The sequence below is a fragment of the Biomphalaria glabrata genome, chromosome 11 (genome assembly GCF_947242115.1).
Source record: "Biomphalaria glabrata chromosome 11, xgBioGlab47.1, whole genome shotgun sequence".
Taxonomy (NCBI): domain Eukaryota; kingdom Metazoa; phylum Mollusca; class Gastropoda; family Planorbidae; genus Biomphalaria; species Biomphalaria glabrata.
In genome coordinates this window covers 12,804,107-12,830,296 of record NC_074721.1, presented here as the reverse complement: position 1 = coordinate 12,830,296, position 26,190 = coordinate 12,804,107, and the positions used below count along the sequence as shown (strand labels likewise).

At 34.3% G+C, this 26,190-nt stretch overlaps 2 protein-coding genes across 3 annotated transcripts in view; one reads left to right on the top strand and one right to left on the bottom strand.

Annotated features, from left to right (window-relative positions):
- Window positions 1-7,900, top strand: part of LOC106070832 (uncharacterized) — a 51,471-nt gene extending 43,571 nt beyond the window's left edge. For both annotated transcript variants that reach the window (XM_056003915.1, XM_056003916.1), the window contains exons 12-13: window positions 1,163-1,298; window positions 7,378-7,900. In XM_056003915.1, the coding sequence (XP_055859890.1) occupies window positions 1,163-1,298; window positions 7,378-7,574 (333 nt within the window). In that variant the 3' untranslated portion in view covers window positions 7,575-7,900. The remainder of the gene's footprint in view (window positions 1-1,162; window positions 1,299-7,377) is intronic.
- Window position 7,901: 1 nt separating this feature from the next.
- Window positions 7,902-20,700, bottom strand: LOC106070833 (uncharacterized). Its single transcript, XM_013230806.2, has 10 exons — window positions 20,237-20,700; window positions 16,442-16,521; window positions 15,739-15,825; window positions 14,094-14,157; window positions 13,097-13,188; window positions 12,165-12,283; window positions 11,623-11,715; window positions 10,937-11,049; window positions 10,258-10,335; window positions 7,902-9,959 (listed from the first exon to the last, which is right to left on the bottom strand). The coding sequence occupies exons 1-10, from the start codon at window positions 20,405-20,407 to the stop codon at window positions 9,834-9,836; spliced, it is 1,023 nt and encodes a 340-aa protein (XP_013086260.2). The 5' UTR covers window positions 20,408-20,700; the 3' UTR covers window positions 7,902-9,833.
- Window positions 20,701-26,190: the final 5,490 nt, after the last annotated feature.

Here is a 26,190-nt window from a genome sequence, read left to right as displayed (position 1 = left end):
AAAAAACATTTCGTAAAAAAAAAAAAATTCCTTTAGTTCAGTGTTCCGTTGTAGTGATTATGCCGCATATGCTGGAGTTCACACGATAATATGGAAAAACTACTTATTAATTGTTTTTAAGTATGTCCAACTTATATGTATACTAAATAGATTATTTAGTATAACATAATTTACTAAACTTAGTAATACTAATGTAAAAAAATTTGACAAAAAAACTAACACCGTTTGCATAAATGCGTTTAAATTATGGCAATTTGTTATTCACCCTACTAAGGCACCTCCAATGTTTATTACTATTAATAGTGAATAGTTGTAAAAGTGGTGTATTTTTATGAAAAAACTGCTTGCATAAGATGATTTAAAAAATTAGATTTTTCGCTTTCAGAATAAAAAAATAGCCGTTGCATCAAAACTTTGAATGGTCTAAAATATTATGATGTCGGATTTTCACTATCTTTTCTAGTTTACGGGACGGACGGACAGACGGAAGGACGGACATTCCACACAAAACTATTAGCGTCTTTTCCCCTTTCGGGGGCCGTTAAAAATTAAATCTGTCTGGAGAACAAAAAAATATTTATCTTGATCGGATTCTACGTCTTTGGTTTTTTCGCATTCATTCAAGAGCTTAATAAAATTGATTTTCAGGAACAATTGGCACATCATCTTTAAGTCGTAGATCTAAAGACCTATCTTTGGAATATTATAACAAGCAAAATAAAAAAAATCCTTTAAAAAAAAGCAAAGCTTATCTATAGGGGACGAACTCCGCCCTTAAAAAGTATATCTATCAATAATGTAGGCCTACACTTTATTTCCGTTGTTCGATATCAAACAAGATATTGTTGTTTTCTTAGGTACAATGAATACTTTTTTTTTAACTTGATCGGAGAATGCACGAGGGAGAAATAGGGTTAACAATTTTTAAACACTTCTTACCAGACAGACTGAGTGTGTTCACATTCGCACTGTACAAACTAGTAGATCTATACATTAGCTTAAGATGGGATTTTAATCGTTCTAAAAGTTGTGTAGGCCTATTTTTTTTTTTAAATATTTTTCTATATGTTTTTCTTGTTTATGTTTTTATTCAGCCCAAGAACACCATGATGACAATGTTTCACTGTGTGACAATTGTTTTATTTATGTTTTTTCTATTTAGCCTAAGAACACCATGATGATTGAAATCGTCACCCAACCTGGACAAACACAGCCTTACGATCTTATGAAAGAAAATGTGGACAGAGTCACGGACAAACCAGAGAGCAGCTTTAAATATAAGACTGTAAAAAACACAGGTAGGTTTAGGACCGGATCTAGACTTGAAGAGGCCCTAAGCTGAGATATGGGGCTCCTTGTCATCAATTTTTCATTTGCTTTTTAGTTAAAATTATTGAAAATGTCCCTTTACCAATTTTTGGGACCCCCATCACAAGTAAGTTCAGAGCAACGCACCAGGTATGCCTGGAAAAGATCTTAATTAGCTATATCTCATGTTGCATATAGGTAAATCAAGCACTGAGTGTTATAGAGACATATCAGAGAACAGCTTTTGATATAAGACTATAGATAGGTACCCTTCTATATGGATCTGAGACATGGGTACAATACAAAAAGCAACTAAGACTACTTGAGCACTTTCACCAAAGATGCTTGCGCTCCATCATGGACATACGGTGGCAAGACCGCACTACAAACAGAGATGTCCTTGCGAACGCCGGTATGGACAGTATAGAGCAGTGGTCTTCAACGGGGGCGATATCGCCCCCAAGGGGGCGTTTTCGAGATTTTGGGGGGCGCTGAGAGCCAAAGGGGCGGTAGGGGGGCGCTGAGCACAAAATGGGGCGGTAAGGGGGCGCTGGGCATAAAGGCGGAAAGAAGAAAATTAAGGTGCCCTGAAACAAAACAAATTAAAAAATTCTTCAACATTAAAGCTGGGAAACTAAATATAGACAAATTATAAATAACTTGCTTCTAATTAAAGAACAGAAACAGCGTTAGAAATTGAGTTCGGGAATCCCATTTTCTATTTTTAAATTCTTACTCTTTTGCTGTGATAGGAGAGTATTTATTGTCCTTGCGCGTATAAACGTTTAAGATTTGATAAACAAAGTAGGTAATACGCCTTTTAGATTATAGTTTATTTTATCTACATATGTTAATATAGTGATATGTAAATGTTAATTGCAAAAAAAAAAAAAAACAATACAGGTAACATTTAATACAATAATTTAACTTTTTAAAAACAAAAAACATTGATAAAATGTTGTTACGAAATCTCACTGGTATTGAGATTTAGTGAATTTCCACTAGAAAAAAAGTATGTTCTACTTTGATCGCATTTCAGATGAGGTTATGAAACCAAATCGGCTTCACGAACATATAGCGATATCCAGAAATAATTTAAGAATATTCACGAACAATTATAAAAATCTACAATTAAAACAATATTAAAAACAAAAAACGGCAAAGCAGGATATGTTTTAATGGCTTCTTAGAAAAATGCATAGCTTTTTGAAAATTCTTATAATGTTAAAAATTGATTAAAACTAAATTTATTTTAAAACATATGTAACACAAAAATACTTTTTTTTCTGTTAGAGATGAAATATTATTTCAAAATTGTCTAGTTATGTAGCTTCTGAGGACATATAGGAAACCATCAGTGGTTGGACGCTACAATGACTTTATAGGTAATATAGAATAAAGAACAAATCTATTTACTATTCACATTGTGAGTTATGATACACAAGAAAAGTTTAGCCCGCAATTTCATTTATATTTGAATTTAATTATAAAACTGTAAATAAAATACAAACCCATGCCGAAATAAGGCGCATCTTTCAACAGTTTGGTGAAACAAATGATGAAAATGGTGTTAGACTCTTGTTGTAAACTGAAGTTCGCTGGATTTCGAAAGGAGTTTGTTAATTGTTATGGCTCGTTTTTTAAAGCTCTTAAATAATATTTTTTTTTTTTTTGAGAAACGGGAAGATTCAACGTTTGGCGATGACTTAAAGCAGGCTAAAAAAAATGTTTTACATGGTAGGCATCTAACACAAGTGAATGAAACAAACCTCCGACTGCTAGGAAAGAGATTGACTTTTATTGATAATATCATTTTCTCTTTTATCGAGATATTAAATCTATTTTAAAGGATTTTACACTCTCACATAACTTGTTTGTTGACAAATGAATTACTGCCCAAGGACACCGATATCTATGCAATTTACATAACAATGCTCTATGAAGAAATTAAGATTCGCTTCTAAAATTAAATATATATATATATATATATATATATATATATATATATATATATATATATATATATATATATATATATATATATATATAAATGACAATTATTAAACATCTTTTACTGGCGTTCAAATTGAGTTGCATGAAAAAATAGATTTACAAAACTATGTCTTCAGTAAAAAGAAGGTAAACATAGGAGGCACACAGTGGCGTAGCTAGGGTGGGGGGAGGGGGGAAATTTGAAAATCCACCGGGCCCCCATTTAAGGGGGGGGGCCAAATTAGTGCTTTTTTAATTAATTAAATTAAATATTACGCAAAATGTAGCGGCCCCCAAAGATGTCAAGCCCCCTGGCCCCCCAAACAATGGAGATTCCTAGCTACGTCCCGGAGGCACAACAGAGATGTGGCTGCATTTAAATGTTTCATTAAAATTCCAAAACTGTGGTCGAAATACGAATTATGTTTTAGCTGTTCAGTAAACCTACATGGTTAACCTAGATTTAGTGCGTAACAAAGTTAATGAATAAGCAAAGAAATAGACAGGATGTAGCGACTAGAGAAGACCTTCGCCTTGCCTTGGCTAACTTAAAGCTTGAAATTTCTAATATTGTCAGACTGCAGGAAGCACACGGTTAGCTTAATTTCATTTTGTATAGAATTCAGCAATAATAATATTTATATTAAAAAAACAACTATATTTACAATTAAACCTAAAAACAGTAGGCCCTAATAGTCAAAAATTTAAACGGAGACTATTCTTATGATTTGAAAGAAAGTCTTTACAATTAATTTTTGTGTGTAATCACTGCAAATTATTTGACATAAGTTTTTCCATAATGATAATATTGCCTGTTTTTTGCCTTTAATTCCGAAGATTACGGCTGAGTCCAGAGTTTCACATAACTACGCAAACCCAACTGCGACCTACATATTTTCCGAATTTTATGCAGACAAAGCCTTTGTATGCTGGTGTTCTATTTAAGTTTTCTTTCCGTCTTTTGCGCCTGTCTTCAATAATGGCTTTTCTTTGAGTATCAAATGTTAGTCCCGCAGTTTTTGTAAGAGCTCTCGAACTGTTTCTCTCAGAGGCTATCTGCTGCCAGAGAATGCTGCCAGGTACTTTCCTCTATGTCAGTGAGAGCGAAATGAATAAATCTTTATAGCGTTCACCGGGGAGGGGGGCACCTCTGTAACTCAGTCCTCCTCAAAGCTCGTCAGTTATAGGCCAAGGAGTTCACAACAATCGCCTTTTGGCATGCGGTCGTCTCCCAAGCGGGTTAAGTGTTATTGACAGCATAACAATTAATAGATAGATGATATTTTGCTCAAATTTGCCTTCTCACGCTTCTTTATAACTGTTTTTCTTAGAGGGGGGCGCTGGCGGATTTTTTTTTAAAGAAAAAATTCGAAAAGGGGGCGGTAGGCCAAAAAAGGTTGAAGACCACTGGTATAGAGGGACTGCTTATGGGCCGACAGTTACGCTGGGCAGGGCACCTATCCCGTATGGGAGACGAACGTATGCCAAAGGCAGTCTTTTTTTATGAGTTAAAAGGTGGTCGACGTAACAGAGGTGCCACACGGAAACGCTTTAAAGACAAAGAAGAGAGCACCTGGGTGCATGCGGTCTCAGTACGAGACAGCTGGAGGTCACTCACGAAGGCTACGGGATACACATTTGAGACCAAAAGAAAATCCGCTTCCGAAGTAAGACGCAGACGGCGAAAAGAAAATCTAAATCAACTACCGGTGGATAATGGTTATGCTTGCCCTGGATGTGGCAAAATGTGTAGATCACAGCTGGGACTGCGCAGCCATCGGAAATACTGCATTTCTCGCTAATCTTCGGACTCGAAGACAAGCCTTATTATTGTATTGTTATAGGTAGGTCAGAGGCAAACCAGAGAGCACCTTAGGCTAAATATAAGACTGTAAAAAACAACAACAGTAGATTCGAGGTAAATCAGATCGCTGCTTTAAATATCATACTGTAAAAAAACACAGGCAGATCAGTGGAAAACCAGAGAGCAACTTTAAATACAGAAGGTCGGAGGCAATCCAAAGAGCAGCTTTAAATACAGAAGGTTGAAGGCAATCCAAGGAGCAGCTTTAAATACAGAATGTCGGAGGCAATCCAAAGAGCAGCTTTAAATACAGAATGTCGGAGGCAATCCAAAGAGAAGCTTTAAATACAGAATGTCGGAGGCAGTCCAAAGAGCAGCTTTAAATACAGAATGTCGGAGGCAACCCAAAGAGAAGCTTTAAATACAGAATGTCGGAGGCAGTCCAAAGAGCAGCTTTAAATACAGAATGTCGGAGGCAACCCAAAGAGAAGCTTTAAATACAGAATGTCGGAGGCAGTCCAAAGAGCAGCCTTCTGCTAAATATAATACTGTAAAAACACATGTTGTGCATAAGTCAGCCAGAGAGAAGCTCAAAATATACAACTAAAAAATTAATAAAGGTGTATCTAACCAACGACCATAAGTATATATGAAACAACAAGCAAACGAACGGCACATTTATTTTTTATTCCATACGCTAGAACAAATTCGTACAAGTGCCCCTTCTTCCCTAGTGCTTTTAGAGAATGGAATGGGTTGCCTGAATCAGTCAAGAAAAGCAACGACCTGGCAGAGTTTAAGTCATTGATTACCATGCATGACTAGATTGAAACATGAAATGCATAGGACGTAATTATCTTCATTTTTTGAAGTAACGTCTGTAATATATAAGATAAGCTAAGATAGATTTATTTTCGTGTTTTGTATTTTCCTTGCATTACAATGTAGCATAGGCCTACAAAAAAAAAAAAATTGATAGCTAAGGCATAAAAAAAGCTTAAAGACATTTCAAAACTATGATTGAGACAGACTTCTGGTGTTTAGTTTTAGGTCTAGAGACTGAAATTCAAAATTTGATAAATTGCTTTCAAGTTAGATTTAGACAATTGATTTTAGTTTCAGAATACTAACTATAAAATATAATAATTAGGGCTATGTTATGGTTTGTAGCACAATAAACAGAATTAGCCTACACCTACGCTCGTATGAATTATACATGCAGGGTCGGATTTAAGGGAGGGTAGGCGAGGCTACTATCCTAGAGACTCGCCCAAAAAGAGGGGCCTCCACAATAGAAAAAAAAAAATCCGAATTTTGACATTTCCAAAAATTTATTAAAGTTGTTTTTTTTAAGCATTTATTTTAGCCTTTTTACCGACAATGCTTTAAATCTTTCTGTTTCAATTGGCGACACTGTCGAGGTGCCTGCGTGTATCACTGGCGGATCCAGGATGGGGGGCGGACGCATTTTAGTAAAGAAATCACACAATATGTATACGAATTTATTAGTTATGTTAATAATATGTAGGCTACTAATAATTTATTATATTTCAAACTATTTTTAGATTATTTCGCCCCCCCCCACTCTAGTATGTTGCTGCCTGTAAATTTATAGTAGAATATTTTTCAAGTAAAACATTATTCAAGAGGTTCTTTTTAATAGTATGAATAATGAGCTGTAGACGTCAGCAGAATGCGTTTCTGCAGTGAAGAATGCAAGAAAATGGATTTGGCGTCGTGGCTTCTGGGGCGTTAGGGTTTGGAAAAAAATCGCCCCCCCCCCCCCACTCCAAAGTTCTGGATCCGCTAGTGGGATGTATCGTACACCGATTTACGGCAGTGGGTTTTATCTTCCACGCACTCAATAATATATATTTTGTTTACTTAAGTATGTACATTAAATAGCTTTTTTAAAAAAAGAAGAAAAATGATATTAAATTTACAAATATTCTAATTCTTTCTTCTAAAATATGGCATGCTTTTAGGAATAATAATTATTATTAAGAAGTGAATTTTTATTAAAGCTGTCAAAAAAAGTTTAGGGGCCTCCACATTCTTAAATCCGTCCCTGCAGTATATCACCATTTGGCCTACCAGTTAATAGCGAATGTTCCTTTTAAAAAAAAATAGTTTGCAACCAACGTCTAAGGATTTTCACATACACTTAGGGCCTAAATATAGGCAAACGAATGCCTGATATTTGTATAACAAAAAAAAAACCAGCTGTAAAAAAAAAAAAAAGAGTCTGTATTATCAACTTGTGCTCTCACCAGGTAACTTCAGCTGTCCGTCAACATTCGGTATCTACCCTGACACGTCAGACTGCCGCAAGTTCTATCAGTGCGTCTGGTACGTCGCCTTCCATCACATGTGCGGACGCGGCACGGCCTGGAATCAAGACAACAGGACATGTGACTGGCCGAAACGGACCGACTGCTTACTATCAATGGAAGGCGAGCTTGTCAACTGATCGTCTGCATCACCGAGTGTTCAAAAGTGTATAAAGTGACTCTGCACCGCGCTACTGACTCCTCATTGAATGTGGCTGTTCTTGCACTAGGCGGTGTTCAGTAAAGACAAAACCAATCCGTTCTATAAATATCGTTTTCATTTGTATTGTTGTATTGTTTATTTGTTGTGTAGTAAACATACTTGAATGTTAATACATCTTTATTTTCTTATATAAAAATAGCAATGCACATTAAAAAAAACATTTTTATTTTTGTTCAAGCTTATCCGCAAATTAAATTGGTATCTAACAAATTTAATTTTTAAATAAACAAGGAAAACTATGTCCTCATGAGTTAATGTCTTTATTTTTCTTGCTTCATCGCAATGATTATCTAATAAAAGTATTGAAAAAAAAAAGAAGATACTAATGAATATTTCTACATTTTCCCCATGAACTATATACAAGAATTTAAATTTAACAGGCTCCACCACTCTAGGTTCAAAGCTTACAAAAGAAAGTGAACATTTAGTTTATAATGTTTGAGAAATCATTCTGCTTGCCAGAATGTAGGTTCTTATGTGGAACCATGTGACTGTGAGTTTGTTTAACATTTCTAAACTGTAACCATTAGAAAAGTTTAAACGAAAGTTTACACTATGGAGTATGACATAAGATATACTTGCAGAAGTTCATAAAATGTTTAGTGATTCCTCTAAACAACAGTGTCAGACTCAACTTCATTCTCTTTTTATTTCAATTGTATTTGTAAACAAAAGCTTTCTTTCCCTTCTTTGACCAATTAACTGTTTCCCCCATCACCTTTTTGTTTTAGCTCATATGGTGCTGCTTGATCATCAACAGAAAACACATGTGCAAAATAATGAATACAGAAAATTGTGCTTCCACATATGAACCTATATTCTGGCCAGCAGTTGAATGTTATTTCATTCAGTTATTGATTTGAATAGAAATTAGTGGTTCCACTTATGAGCCTACATCTTGGCAAGCAGTTCATTGTTATTTCATTCAGTTATTGACTTACTTATTATAATATGTTGATATACATTTTTACTGCAATCCCAATCAGAAAACTCAAGTTGAAAAGCTATAAATTGTACCAAAAAAAAATAATATTTTCTTCAGGGGAGTAACTCTGTAAATTAATCTTTAGCCAAAAGAACAAATACAGACTTTTTTCTTTACATTTATATGCAATTGCACTACAGGAGACATCAAGTGTCATTAGTTGTAAATCTAGACTAAGTATGGCAGCTTTGTTCAGGAGACTTTAGAATTATGTAGATAATGAGAATGAGTATTTTGTGTGAGGAAAAGTGAAACAAACATAGAATGAAGAGAGCTCTCTTCATTGCTTGTGTACATGTCAAGATATCAAGAGTGTGAACAAAGGAAACATACAAAACTGAAACATGTCATGTTATATTATCATTATATTATCAAATAAAGCCAAATTGTAAGATCTATATGATAGTTTTAACAGAAAGACATTTGAGAATAACAATTATGAACATCAAAATGAATTCATAAAATGTCAAATATATCATGTGGTATAATGCAGCTGTTACTGCTATGGCAAAAAGCAATTTAAAAATGAAATAATAATTGTAAACTATAGACCAAATATCAGTCATTAGTATTTACAAAAAGAGCAAGATTCCTTAATATATAATCTCAGTTTTAATAGAAAAATAATAATAAGCAACAAGCAAAATAGAAAAAAATACTTTTTACAAAAGCTTATCTTGTCTTAAGGTACAAACTCCCAATTAACAACTACATATTTCTAAATTAAGTAGAATTTACTTCCCTTTTTTATATGAAACAATATAATTAATTACAATTAATTAACTTATTGGTTAATTTTTTTGATACATGTTTTCCTAGGTACAATAAATAATTGTGTTTCAACTGCATCTGAAAATGAGTGTTGGGAAAAATAACATGTTTAAAATTTTTCCTAGACAGACAGACAGACAAAGTTGATATAAGCTTTGTAAAAAAAAAAAAGAGAAAATTGGTTTGCTTACAATGTGGTTCAGTCTAAAGCTACCAAAAAAACCCAGCCCTACCAAAGCTTCTCTTTAGTACAACGTTTGTATCTCTGAATTGAACTATGTATATTACTGGTAAAAGTTTCAAAAGTAAAATTGCTTTGTTCTGAAAACCTTTCATTTAATTAAAAACAAAAAACAAAAATAATGAAAGTATGAATGTAACAACCAATGAAATCACATAAAGCAAAAAAAAAAAAAGTAATTAATGACCAGGTTTGTAAGGGTTAAAGTCATCCTTGCGTAATGAGGCCAGACAATGGTTGACCACTCGATGGTGAGCCTCATCAGCTCTGATGGCCAGTATGACATCTTTCATGGTGGCATCAGGCTGTAAGAAACAAATCAATTAATCATTTGGCAGAAAATTTTTTGCTGATGTAAATAAAGACACATGGAAGATGCACCAAAACAGAAAGCAATAATAATAATAATAATAATAAAGTTAAAACATCATAATAAAGTAAAACAGATAAAATGTCAAGGTAGTGCTTTATTATTTTTTGATGAGCCAAACCTCAAACTATTTCTAACCATAGAGTATCCTGTTTTTTTTTAGTTCTGAAGACCTAACAGCTACAAAACAGTTGAAACTACTTGTGTCATATGTGAAATGATAGACAACTTACTTGAAGTTTCCAATATCTTATAGCAACATCAGGAGCTGGCTGTGTCTTCCAATGTTGCATATTACCTTGTTCAATATCCTGTCAAAGCAAAAATTAATGACTTGTGATGCAACAGAGAATTTACAAAAAAATCTTCATAACATTTAGCATTGACAAAACCAAATTGAAAGACATTTTTTTTATTATTTTGTTCTGTTGATGTTAATATATAGCAAAAAAATCACAATAGTAAAAAAAAAAAGCCTCACACTTCAACTGACATCACCTCTATCAACTAATCACCTATATTCCCACCAAATGCCTTTATGATAGTAGATAAGGAAGGAAGTTTTTAATAGTTGATTTTTTTTGCATAAAGCAATTTAGTAACATTACATTAACACAGTAAAGAGTTTTAGATAATGAAAAAGTTATTAAGTAATGCCACTAAATATAAAATAACAAAATAAAAAACAGTGCACTCTGGGTCACGCTAAAGACTTTATTCTAAAAACTAATATAATGGCAGCATTTAGCAGCCTGATGGGTGATTTTGAAATAGAAAAATCAGCTCTGTGTGGTATTATGGAGTCTAAAACTTCTACTCACATAGTCAATGGGGAAAAAATTGACAAATGCTGTATCACTGTAAATGTAAAACTACTAGGCTTGTAAGGCAACGTATTGTACTGCCCTTTACCTTTAGACAGTTGGTGTAAGTTTTAACAGCTTCTTCTTCCAAGTAGCCCACAAACCTGTGACAATACTTTGGACTCAAAATGTAGCTGATGCCAAACCAGGTGACAAAGAAACCTGGGAAACGAAACAGTTAAGTAGTTTTAGATGCATTCATGTATAAATATCAATCAATAAATATAAATATTTATTTGTAAGGGTGAATTAAAGGAGAGAAACAGTTATATGTTAAAATTAAGGAATACCTGTAAATTAAATCAATTATATTGAAATTAAAATGTTGATAGCTGTTATGTACGTAGCATAGTGTGAATGAGGAATGGTGTAAATGCATGTTGAAAGAAGTAGAGAGAGAGAGAGAGAAAGAGAGAGAGAGAAAGAGAGAGAGAGAGAGAGAAAGAGAGAGAGGAAAAAAAAACAATAACAATGGAGTAACAGGCATCTCTACTATTAACATTGTTTATACTTCATCTCAAGATGAAATTATTTGTAAACCAACTAGTTGCAGTATTAATTATTATAGCCCTCCATTGCTTTATTTTTTTTTTTTGTAATTTGTTTCTATTGACATTCATAAATCACTAGTGTTTTTATATTTTCTAGAAAGTTTAATTTCAAATATAGCTACTACAGTGTATATATAAAAACACACAAAAAAACAACAACAATATAACAAGCAACAATAAACACCTTGGGATCCAATAACACAGAGTCTGAACAGAAGAGAAGGTTGCTTCAACTGTAAGGCTGTCAACAAATGCATTCTTTCATTCTCTGCCTCTTCTAAACAAACCAAAAGGTACAAAGTTCACTTTACAAAATAAAAATGATTATACCTCAAATACAATAATAATAAATATTTACACAAACATAGTATTTAATAGCTTTTTAAAATAAATACTAAATGTCAAATTAACTATGTACTTAATTCAATGATACTTTAATAAAATTAAGATAAAGATGATTGGCTACATCTTGAAAAAAAAAATTTCAACTAATATTGCAAAATGAAAAATTTTCATGGAATCATAAAAAGAAAAGAAAAAAAAGAAAAAAGAAAATGGATTTTAAAAAACCTGGCATGGAATAAACCATGAAACTGTTGAAAGAAAAATTGAGAGAGAAAAAAACAGAATTAAAAAATTGGAACGATGTTAAAGATTAATGATTAATTTCTGGATGAGAAGAAAATAGTATTATACTTTTATAAATTAGGTTTACAAAGGATTTACCCAAAAGTGTGTGTATCCAGCCCTGGTCTCTCTGCATTCTCCTTAATGACCTCATATGCCTCATCATGGCAGCTACCATTCCTGGAACTCCAGCAACAGTTTCCAGGAAACAAATGCGGCTTAAAAAAAAATTAGAAAAAAAACTTATTTCTTTTTTTCTGAAACGTATATTATACTGTGGAAATCCAATATTAATAAAATTACAGCTATTTCTTTTCAAAATGATAAACCTGAAATAATGTCAAGGGATGAGGGTCTATAGGTTTAATACAAATCCTTAACATGTTATGATTTACAAAAATATGTCACTGCAGTTGACCCTTGATAGTCCAATGGTTAGGAGACCAAGGTGGTGTTAGATTATCAAAATGCTGGAATGCCAAAGGTTAGCTGTACTTTTAAGAATTTTGCTGCATATGTCAAGAAAATTTTATTTATTATGCACTGTAGTAAAATATATTCTCTTAAGACTTTTCAATGGTATAAAAAAAATAATAGATGAAAAAGAAGAGTTTATTGATCTAAAAAAGGGAAAAAAAAAACAAAAAAAAAACTTCAACTATGTTTGGTCAAATTAAAGTGTTTTTCTCTTGGTGGTCTTTACTGGATTTCACAAAATGTTCTAATTTCTCTCAACTATAAAAAGCATTAAATTAAAACCCAGTCTCCAACAGGATTTAAATTTTAGCTACCAAGCATTATTCTATCTCCATATTGAGCAAATTTTAAACCCAAATTCTAAAACCTGTCAACAATTTTCAAACAGTTATGTGATCTTACCCAAAAAGTTTTAGAAAAAGGTTTGGATGTGTATAATAAAAGTTCTTTTTTTTTTTTACCTGTTTTGAAAGTTAAAATGCTAAGGATGATAACATAAGCAAAATTTAACAGTTCAGGAAATTAAAAAAAAAATTATTTTAACCCTAGCTTACTTGATCCATTTTTTCTCATTGGTTTCTCCATGTTTGAATCCAGAGAATAAATCAAATGCAGAGCGTAGAATCTGTACAGTTTTGTAAGCCAACTGAGGAAGCATTTATAAATACTTGTATGTTATTTACTATCTATATATGCCTGATTAAATACAATTTTAGGATATTACAAATTTTTTTTATTTATTTGGACTTTATTATATTTTTTCTGCTAGTCTTTACAAACAATCAGTCACGGCAGTGAATTTTACTTTGGTCTCCACACTATAACATTGACAAGCTATTCTTAATTACACTTGTGCACTGTTTGTGAAGCCACCATTAGCATTCATCAAGAAATTAAGTCAAATACTAAATATAGCAAAAATCTGAAGTTTAAACATTTTGGCATTTGATAAATTAAAAAGAAATTAAAAAAAAAAAGACAATGAGGGTCATTAGGTACTAATTATGTAGGCCTACTAAAAAACAACAACTATATTTTGTAAATATTGTTACAAATCTCCACTATCCAGGCTCTCTACAAGCTGCACCACCAGACACAACAAACTTAAAGGACCTCACAACTCAGGGCTCCAATTAACAGTAACAGTTTAATTTCAAATACATTACAAATACTGCAAAGTTGGCAACAACATAACACTGACAGTCCAAAAAGCTAGCCTTACTCCGACTTCAAACGTGAAGTGTCTTGACTCAAGCACACTCGCTCTTATATAGGGTCTCTACTGGCCTTCTTGAACCGGATGGAGCGTTGCTTGACCACTCCAGTTGATCACTTTCGCAGTGACTTGCGTGCGAAATATTTACACACAGGTCCTTGCCGAACGGTGTGTACTTCCACTGGTCATGGTTGACCGCTTGTCTAGCGCTGGACTGGGGCGATTTGCATAGGCTAAAAACACACACAGCCTACAACCATCTGTGTCACCACCAGGCTTACAACAATTTACAATAATTTATTTGACTATACATAATATTAATAACAGAAACTTACTTTATCAATAATTCCCTCTGGTACTTTATGAGTTATCTCTACATTATGGAGTTGGTCTTCACTCCTATAATCACAATATAAATGACTTAGAGTTTCAATCTGTAATTAACTTGAACATAAAGATTAAACACATGAATAAAGGGCAAATGTAACAATCTTACTTATGGAACTGTTGATGTGTGTTTTATACAGTTTGTACCACTCAGAGTTTGGTAGTTAACATCCTTTGTAACTGCTGTTATCAACGACTGATTTGTCGTTTATAGCTAACACTAATAGTTTTGTTATTAATTGTTTATGATAATCAACCAAGGAAATCCTATGCATAACTGGGAGTCAAACACTTAGTGAGGTTGCAACAGAGCGTTGCATGAGGTTTGCGGGACATGTTATACGACAAAATGAACAACGCATGACAAGGAGGCCAATATGAGGAAAGCGCAAACAGGGACGTCCTTGTATAACTTGGCATCACACCTTCAAGGAGGACCTCAGAACAGTGGAAACCAGGTGGGAGGAGGCTTCAGACATTGCCAATGACAGATCTTTATGGAGACAGCTTGCCGTCCAATGCGCCGAACGGCGCGGGAGGATCTAAGTCTAAGTCTAATCAACAGGAACTATTTCCAAATGTAGGCAAAAAATATGATATAATAGTTCAGGTGTTTAGTATATAAAGGATCTGTTGAAAAATTACATATTTAACAAATGTATCATAGGTCTAACTTTTTTTTATTCAATAATTAGCAACAGAGCCTGCTGCCCCAAAGTTGAACTAATGCGACATTCACTAGATAAAAGTGATAAATTATTTAGAAAAAAAACAATGGTTAGGTTAACATAACAGAGGTCTAAACTAGATCACCATTTACCTTTTTTGTTTTAAGGTTAGTTGTGAAATATGCAGAAATCCTTTTGAATTTCATTTCAGTAAAAGTAACAGAAGATAATTAATCCAATTTTTAAAGGTTATAAAAAAAACAACAACAGAAACATCAGATATATTGAACCATATTAATCAGTTCCATGATGTTCAATTTGAGGTACTTTAAACTACTGACATGATGGTCAAGAATTTAAATCATTTTAGCTATCAAATTCTAGAGTTTAAATCATTTTAGCTGTCAAATTTTAGAATTTAAATCATTTTAGCTGTCAAATCCTACATGAAATTTTTGAAGAATTAAAAATGCAATGATAGTTGACCATATTATCTTAACATAATTAGAGTCTCATTTTCTTCATTGTTTTTTTTTTATTAGGCAAAACCAATGAGATACATAAGCACATATCCTTTTACAACCTGAGTTCAATTAAGATGATTTACTTGAAACTTTTTTTTTTGCTTTTTTAATAAAAAGGTGAAAAAAACAACAATACTATTTTTAATTTAGACTTAAATTTTAAGCTACCGGTACATCACAAAGTATTAATTAAAATGTTTTTGAAAAGAAAAATCATTTAATTTTATTAGCTTTAATGATAAGTAAACAGTAACATCTTTTTTCTTAATTTACTTCAATTAGAGAAATTTTTAAAGTAAATTTGTTTTATAAGACTATTTTTCAGCAAATGTTTAAAAAAAAAAGATGGTATAATTGTTGATTGAAGTGATGGTCTTTTTACCATTCAATAGAATAGTTACCATATTGGGTGTGGCATTGCATACATTCCTATGGGAGGGTTGTCCTTTTCTTTATCATCTTTTTTGACAGGTGGAGAGGAACTTGACCTGAAATTAGGCAATTTAATCCTAGACTACATAGGTCATAGACAGAATGGTAACAAATAACTTTATTAATACCAACTAATGTCAGGTACCCATTAAAACCTGTCAGACTGAAAAACTTGTTAAAGTCTGATTTAGAATACTAATCTCAAGGAGTAAGATGCTTGGTTATCTAATCTTTACATGTGTGATTTCTAATCTCCTAAAAATTGAACAGTTTAAATCCTAAGCAAGTATTTTAGTTAAGATGATTTTTAAAGATGTTCATGAATTCTGTTAAATTTAAATGGCACTAGAATTTTTTTAGTTTGAATAAGTAAGACTGGCAGTCCAAGGTTTTTGGAAGAGATAATTTCAGCCTCTCAAGTTCTCACCCAGAAGAAGTTTAAATGATGATGATGAAGCTGGCGGTTAATTTCTGACCACATTATTGACCATCACCTAAAGAAATGGCTGAGCTCTAATTGAATGGATGAGAACATAGTTGTGATGCTAAAATGTTTTATTATATGGCTTATTAAAAACTATTTATAAATGTATGCTTACAAGGAAGACAAAAAAATCAAGCTAAAAAAATTTAGGAAAATTGTTACTTATATAACTATGTGCACTTAATTACCTGAAGTGAGCCAAATCAGATGGATTAGGTAATTTATCATATTTAGTCTCAGTTTGCTTGTCATCTGCAATACCCCTAATCTAAAAAATAAACAATTTTAGTTGAGACTTGTGCTTATATATATTTCTTTAGAATAGGTTGAATATTTATGTATTATTATTATTACCTGTTCTATAGTTCATAAAGGTAAAATAAAAATAAATGGAAAAAAAAAATATTTAAAGATGGATGGAATTACCCTTCTAATTATTTTCTTGTGAAGGACAGTGAAGCAATAGTTACTTTTTTTTTTACATTTAATGTTAATGAATGTATCTTAATATCAGACCATTTCAAAGGAAGAACTGCTTTATAGAAATTGTATCAATGGCTTGCTAACATTTAGAGCCTTACACGAGATTAATGAAGTTATAATTTCTCTTCAAAATTAAGACTGTAGCTCTTCCAAATATTTTGACTTTTGGATTTATTTTTTCATATATTTTTTAAGAAAGGGGTGTTTTTATCGACTCCCCCCATCCATATCCTTGTACTAGCAAGGGAGATAACCTATATAAAAAAATTAAAGTGTTATGTAATAAACTAAAAACTTGTAAAAGTTATCCGTTTTAAGTCTCATTCCTTCTTTTGACAGAAATAGTAATATATATATTATATATATATGTCGGTGGCAATTATGTCTCGAGAGACGATCTTTTCCCTTTGCAACTTCTTGTGTGACTAAAGAGGCCAATCCTTGATACACAGCTGGTTGGGCATATGTAATCACCAGGCGCTGTTGCATTTTCACCCTTCTTTCTGCTTCTGTTGTATATGGCATCTGCAATCCGAGACCCTTCCTTTATGCTCACTCTCCATGTGGATCTATCCAGTGCTACTTTTTCCCACCTGCTAGTGTAGATTTTGAAGAGCTTTATGTCGCGTTTGCATACATCTGTATACCATAAAAGTGGGCGACCAGCGGCTCTTCTGCCATACAGAATGTCTTGTGGAAGTCGACCTACTGGCATTCTACGAATGTGGCCAAGCCAGCCAAGGCATCTGCTGCTGATAACAGAGCGGATGTCCTGGCACCCTGCTCTTCGTAGCACTTCCCCTCATTGGTTACTTTATCTTGCCACCTTATTTTAAAGATCTGCCTTAGGCATCGGAGGTGGAAGACATTCAGCATTTTTTCCTGCCATGAGTAGGTTATCCATGTTTCACTTCCGTTTAGCAAAGTGCTCATCACACAGGTCCAGTAGACTAAGGTTTTAGTATTGTTAGTCAGCAATATGTTGTCCCACACTCTTTTTTGCAACTGTGACATGGTGCCCATTGGTTTGGCTATCCTGTTGTTAATGTCTTTATCCAGTAGAGTATTGTTGGATATGATGGAGCCGAGATAGCAAAAGTGATCAACAATTTCTAGTGGTTGGCCATTAATGATTACTTGAGGTGCAGTCTTGCTTTGACTAATATTTAAGCCGAACTTCTGGCAAGCAGCAGATAGTTTGTCAACCAGGGACTGAAGCTGAATATCAGATATCTATATATATATATATATGAAAGGAAGTCCTCTGTGCAGCAGGCATTGAGCTACAGAATGAAAATAAATGATGTATCATTTTGAATATATATATATATAGTTCGTCCATCGTGGTTCGATGATGACCACTTTGTCATCCAGGGGGCTGAGGGCTTTGCACTGGGGTTTTATACCTCCTCATGTGGCTGGTGAGACCTATGTGAGCCCGGAATGTTTGGCCGCACACTGGGCAGGTTATTCCAGCTGGAGCTAGTGTCGTGGGCCTTGCTTTTCTTTTCTGGCATTTTCTTCTGCCAGCGCTGTTCTTTTTTCCTCAGCAACCTGTGTGACAGTTTTCACAGCGCGACGCCATGATGCTCTGTCATGTGCCTCTGTCTCCCAGGTGTCCCTGAAGCGCTTTCTTTGACCACCTTGCAAGCGCTTTCCTTCGCTTAGTTGGCCATACAAGAGTCGTTTAGGGATGGGGTGGTCTTCCATTCTGTAGACGTGACCTGCCCATCGCAGCTGGGACTGCATCAGGATTGTGTGGATGCTTCGCAGACACGCTCTTCGAAGGACTTCTGTATCTGGTATTTTGTCTTGCCATTTGACATTTAGTATTTTTCTCAAACATGTCATGTGGAAATGGTTTAGTTTCTTTGCATGTTTACTGTACACTGTTTTGAATATATTATAGTGCCAGGTACCTAAAACAATTGCATATGGTGACTGATGTTAGTTGTTTGACCAATGCTGCAATTTAATATAATTTACAGGACAGAAAGAAGATTCATGTTCTTTATATTTAAAGCTACTCATGTGATATCAGTTCCTTTTGGCTCATCAAGATCCGTGAATTTTTCTTTACAAAAAAAGCATTGATTTCTGTTTATCAATGTTTATACACTGCATTAAGAGGCACTCCTCTTTCTGCAAATAACATTCTGAAGAAAATGTTACTGGCATATGTTTGGGTGATTGATGAACTACAGTAAAAAGCTGCTATGTCTGAGAAATAGGATGACCTACTTCCTACTTAATATATTAGTTTGACATTCTAAGTAAAAGTAAACCTAGTTTTCAAATGTAATTAAAAGGTAGCCGGTATAGTATCTGGGCATCTAAACTATTACCATCAATAACCGACATTAGATTTAATTAGTCTTCCTTTCTGTCCTCCTTTAGGTTTCTTGTAACCTTTCTCTTTGTAGTCCTATCCCTTTAGGTGTGACAGACTTGATCAAGTGATCTCTTCAAATTGTATATCAGAAATCTCTTATTACTATAATGTGTAATTTCTAAATTCTCTAATTACTCTAAAAATTAAGAACTGACAGTTAAATTTGAATAGAAAAAAAAAACAAAAAATTATTTGGATGAAAAACCAACAGCTTTCCTTGTTAGGTCCAAAACATTTCAGAATTTCCACATATATAAAATTCTTTCACGACGACAAGTCAAGGAAACTACTACAAGAACAAAGTCTTAACTAAATATGTTATTTCTTTTAGACAAGTCAAGGAAAATACTACAAGAACAAAGTCTTGACTAAATATGTTATTTCTTTTAGACAAGTCAAGGAAAATACTACAAGAACAAAGTCTTGACTAAATATGTTATTTCTTTTAGACAAGTCAAGGAAAATACTACAAGAACAAAGTCTTGACTAAATATGTTATTTCTTTTAGACAAGTCAAGGAAACTACTACAAGAACAAAGTCTTAACTAAATATGTTATTTCTTTTAGACAAGTCAAGGAAACTACTACAAGAACAAAGTCTTAACTAAATATGTTATTTCTTTTAGACAAGTCAAGGAAAATACTACAAGAACAAAGTCTTGACTAAATATGTAAATTTCTTTTAGACAAAGCAAGATATGGCAATTTTTTTTATGTGTGACATTTTACCCCATGCCCTGTGTGTTAACTTACCCTGGTGTGGGGCAAGATGTCACAACCTTAACCCAACCATGTTTCTGTTGTCTGAATGTTTAAATTACAACATGCTAAGTTTGTTGAGAATCAATGAATTCTAAATATGATTAAAACTTCAAAATTTGAAAATTGTGACAACTAGATCTAGCCCCACCTTCCCCTACTATCAGAAAATATAATTTAATATGAAAATGCATTTTTAGTTCATTTGTTCTGGACATCAAACATCCAGTAATGATGAGTAATACATTGTCTTTTATTCTATATAGAGATCTATAGAAACTAAACTAGCATATTGATCTTGATCTAACTGCTTCTTGATGTGAAAAAAAAGATTTTACAGATGACTTACCTGCACCACTAGAAACTGATAACCTTCAATAAATGATGTTCTAAATCCTGTTCTCTGACACAAGAGTTTTTTCCCATTTTTATGAGTATTAAATGTTGAAGGCAACAAAGATGCAATTGAGTTGCTGCTGCCGAACTTTGTAAATCCTCGAATAATTGAAACCCTGTTCATTGTAACTCAACTAAATTAATTTAATAAATGTCTGGATCTATTGATACTTCACTAGATCTAGAACTAATATAGGCTAAATGGGCCTATAAAATTCGGATCATAAACGGTCCTACCAACTAAAATAAAATATTTATAATAGTTCTATCTAGTCTAGAATCTAGATGTAGGTAGAACAGAATAGATTTTTTTTTATCTGTTGATCTATACTCCTCTTATAATAAGTTATGTAATATTATTAAAAAAATAAATATTGTATAAGTATTGTCAGTATAGACTATATAGTCTATAATATTAATAGTCTAGACTATATAGTCCTATAGTTACTTATTACTTGAGTAGAAATATTTGACTACAAATCTTCTTTAATCTACTAATCTAGCTATTGTGTTGTCTAAGTCAAACAATTTTCAGTGACTTTGTAAGTAGCCTAGACAGTTGACTATAGATCTAGATGTAGACCAAAATATCCTTTCAGGCCTACCCCAGTCTACACTCTACAACTGGCTCTAGTCATAATAAACAGGACAGAGCAAATGTAAAGCGAAAAGCACTCAGATACTCAGCTGTTATATTATATAACGTATTTATAACTCCCGGTAAATATTGAGATCAGGTCACTGCCATGCGCATTGGCTACACAGCCGCTCGTATCTGATTTTTTTTTTATTTTCCCCACAATCTACTTAAAAACTTTATTTTTTTTTCTCGCTCGTTCATAGCTCACTCTATCTCTCTCTCTCCCTCTCTCTCCCTCTCTGTCCTGCGCACCTCATAGTGTACGTAGGAGAGAAAGTAGCCTATAACTTTTTCAAAGCTTTTCAATTTCAAAATTAAAAAAAAAAATAGGCCTAACAAAATGAAAATTATAAGAATTTCCCCTAACCTTTTTATAGAGGGAATTAATGGTGGTATTGCTTTTAGAAGGATATACGGATTTTTTTCTCTCTCTCAAATCAATGACTGTCTGGTCGTGTGATATTCGTTCTGTAGCATACTTAGTGATGGGCTGCATACTGTCGTTTCGATGGTCCTTAGGGGGATTGGTTCGAACCCCGCCCGTAGGCCTATTGGGATAGGATACTAGGGTCAAACAGAGCAAAAAATGGAGGATCAATAAAAAGAGAGATAAGCTTGGCATCCGCTGCAATGTGCAAATTGTGGAAAATCTGGAATAGTAATCAGATTCAAGTAATAGAAATAGATATATATACTCTTCGCTAGTGGTCTCTGTATGGTTGTGATCGTTGTAACGGCTGGACACTGAATGCCGAGACCATAGACATAAAATATATCCGAGGCTTAAAAAAGAATTCAAGCCTCTGAGAGTAAATGCTACAGAATAATGTTGAGTAGGCTATCAGGTATCAGGAAAAAAAGACAAAATGAGTCTGGACCTGGACTGTTACAAGTCAACACTGTGGCTGGCAAAGAGAAGGAACTCTTCAATACTGTGAGTGTGAAGAGACATTAAAACTGAGCTTGTATTGTCAAATTGTAAAACTTGACTATAACCGTGACCTCCGTGACTCCGTGTCGAAGCGTGACCTCCGTGACCGTATGTCGAAGGCGCCGCTATAACCGTGACCTCCGTGACCCCGCTATAACTGTCTGGACAATGTTAAATAATGGACTGGCCTCTCTCTTAATACTGTGACATACTGTCACAGCCGGGGGGGGGGGTGAGATAAGCAAAAGTGGTAGGATTACTTTAGTTTACGGCCGAAAAGTATGTGTTCGTGTGTAGGACTGGGGGGGGGGGGCATTATAAAACGGATAATTACTATTCAAATTAAAAGTCGAAGGTGCAGGATGAAAAAAAAAAAAGAAGAGGTTAGGGAGAGAGAGAAAAAGAGTGAGAGAGAGAGAGAGAGAGCGAGAGATATAAGGAGAGAGAGAGAGGGGGGGAGGGGGAGAAAATATTAGCCTACTGATACTGATACTAGAAATCATGGGTTACATCGTGTGTTATTGGTATAGTTGAAGTGCGGACCATTTATTGGAAGTTCAGGGACATTTAAAAAAAAAGGAAAGGATCTTCCATCTCAAATAAACATTAAAATATATAGCCTGGGAATAAATCAACGGGCGTAGCAGATGTGTAATGCTAAACACTAACTCATAATATGCAAATACAAAAACAAAAACAAAAAAATCAAAACCAGGAGAGTTGGAGGAGGCACATTTCTTATTCCATATGCAAAGACAAACTCGAATAAGTGATATAGCATCAAACCATTGACACGGATTGCCTGAATCAGCCAGGAAAACCATGGACTTAAATAATCAAATTTTTAGTATCAAATTATCATGAATGACTATAGATTGACTCAAGGAAACGCGTAAGACGTAGGCTAATTCTCTCTGTTAATAAGGGATAAACAAGATAAATAAGAACAATCGTGAACCACTAGCGGATCCAGAACTTTGGAGTGGGAGGGGGGGCGATTTTTTTCCAAACCCTAACCCTAACGCCCAGTAAACCCTAACCCTACGCATAAACGTGCATACAGCGCGCGCGCACACACACACACACACACACACGCACACACATATATGTATATATATATATATATATATATATATATATATATATATATATATATATATATATATATATATATATATATATATATATATATATATATAAATATGAGAATAAAAAAAGCAGCATTTCTCAACCTTCGGCGAAAACCAAAACAAATGGGGCAGCGCTTTAAGGTTCTCTGGTGAAGTTCGGGGCGAAGCCCCGACGCCATAAGCGTTTTCTTGCCTTTTTCACTGCAGAAACGCATTCTCCTGACAAGTACAGCTCATTATTCATCAATGGAGTTCGGGGCGAAGCCCCGACGCCATAAGCGTTTTCTTGCTTTTTTGACTGCAGATACGCATTCTCCTGACAAGTACAGCTCATTCTTCACAATGTAGTTCGGGGCGAAGCCCCGCCGCCAAAAGCGTTTTCTTGCTTTTTTCACTGCAGAAACGCATTCTCCTGACAAGTACAGCTCATTATTCATAAATGGAGTTCGGGGCGAAGCCCCGACGCCAAAGCGTTTTTTTGCATTCTTCATTGCAGAAACGCATTCTCCTGACATCTACAACTCATTACCCATAAATGAAGTTCGGGGCGAAGCCCCGACGCCAAAAGCGTTTTCTTGCATTCTTCACTGCAGAAACGCATTCTCCTGACCTGAAGCTCATTATTTATACTATTAAAAAACGACTTTTCGAATAATGTTGTACTTGAAAAATATTCTAATTTGAATTTATAGACCCATAATACATTGCAAATAAAACCGATTTGTTCCTTGAAAAGATAGGATACCCCACGTATTTAGATTTTAGCTTTGAGGATCGCCGCCACAAAAAAACTTATTCGATAAATAGTATTCAAGAAAACTCTAGCATATATTGTTAGTTATAATCCTAAATTTATTTAGCTAGAAAAATATCAGATTGAGTAAAGGTTGGGAAAAGGCGACTATGAAAACGTTATTTGAGTCTAGAACTCATCTCAATCATGACTCTTATACTGAAAAATTTCGTTTGAATTCTAACTTTTCCAATGCAAAGTCTTTCTTAAAATACTTATGATAACTTCATGTGAAATTACAAAAACTCTGTCTGGAAATGGGAATGGCGGTAGAGTGAAAACGATTAATCCTCGCTCCTTTACTAATTTCTGCTAAAGATTGCATTTGGCATTAAAGAATAGGTATGGGGCGACTCGATATAAGAATTTAATTTATAGTATATATAAATTATATTAGTGACAGATTTTTTTTAATTTTGTAATTTCTTAACTATAATAGAAAAAGAAAAAGTATTGATTTGTCTGATGGGGGAAATGCGATTGCATGTATCGCCCCTCCCACCTGGTACAACCCTTTTTCATTTAAATTTTCTAATGATACAATTTGAGATTAGAGTGTGGTACGACATATTTACAATGGGTCACATATCAATACGTAGTTTATATTATATAGATATTCAACTAATTTTATTCACAAACTATGGTTCTCCACAAAAATAGGACCGCCCCCCCCCCAGCACTCAGAGGGCTAGAGTGGGGAGGGCAGTTATTGCAATCCCCCCCTCCCCTCACCCCACCGAATCGGCCAAAATACCAGAAATGGAGCGACATAATATAAAATGTATATATTAATTCAACTAATTTTGTTCACAAACTATGATTTCTCAAAAAAAAAAACGGACCGCCCCCCCCCCCACTCAAAGGGTTTAGGTGGGAAGGGCAGAAGAGGTATTCGTCCCCTCCCCCCACCAATCGGCAAACAGGGAACGACATAATATAAAGATCGGTTAAAATATCAATAACAAGTTACAAGGATATAGATATTTAATTGATTTTGTTAGCAGGCTGTGATTTCTACCAATAAATTGGACCGCCCCCCCCCACTCGAAAGTTAAGGGGGGGGGGGCGGGATTGATACCATCGCCCCCTCCCGACCCCACCAAATCGGCCAACATACTAGAGGGGGGGGGGCGAAATAATCTAAAAATAGGTTGAAATATAAATAATTAGTATATATTTTTAACATAAGTAATAAATTCGTATACAAATTGTGTGTATCCTATACTAAAGTTCGTCCGCCCCCCCCTTCGGGGGGGGGGGTCGGCCGAGTGGGGGGGGGGGGGCGATCGCCCCTACCGCCCTCCCCCCCCCCCTGGATCCGCCAGTGTCGTGAACTCATCATTACACGAAAAAAATAACAATCAAAAGGAAAACATAATATATCGTCTATATAGGCTATATCAGTGATACCAACCTAATTCGACCTAGGCTACAAAAACGAAATGAAATCGACCCGAAACTATTTGATTAGAAACTTATATTAATTAATGAGACATTGGAAGTTCCTTTTTTTTTTTTAGTCGTCGGATTAAGTGGCTCCATTTCTCTATACTCAAAATGTGAGCAAAATTGTAGCTAGCTTTACCACCGATTCATATTCTTGTCTCTTTTTGGTAAATATTCTCATCAATCCTCCACACTCTCAGCGTAGTTTAACAATCTTTTATTCACGGCTCAAACCGAAAATACCATCAGGAAAGTTTCACAATGCCGTTATTTATGTTTTGTTTTAAACAGCCACACTTTCTTTACAACTTAAATATGTTGGCTTATTATCATGTTCCACAAAAAGTAAAGATCCCGTTTAATAGCGTTTCGGCGGGCCGGATACAACCACGTCGCGGGCCGGACGTGGCCCACGGGCCGTATTTTGGGAATCACTGGGCAATTTAATATCTAGCCGTCTACAGGCCAAATTACCCCCCCCCCCCTTTTTGTGCATTCATTTTTTTTTCTTTTTAGAACTAAATAAGTCGGTGTTCTGAACGATATGTTACTGTAGGCTGAAAAGGTCGAGTGCACTAAGCCGGTGTAAAAGTGTTTCATCATCACGGTACTAGATCTAAATTATATGATGAAACCCGGCCGAGCTGTTTTTCTTTTTTGCTAAGCTACTCCAATATAGAAAGTGTTTCATCATTACTTTAAGTGCACATCTAGATCTAATAAAATCTTTTCTATTCAAATTATAATAAATTAAGATTATTTACTAGATTTAGATTTAAAATTCAATTAATCATATTTATTTCAGCTTTTAGCAACTTTTACAGTGGAAAAAATCATACGCTAAATTGTTTATACTGTACGGTACGGCAACGTAATGTACTTCTACACCTTACTGCGCATGTCTGTAACCTCATTTCATCATTAACCGGGTGTTATAAATACCATTGCACTGTATTCAACTAAACAG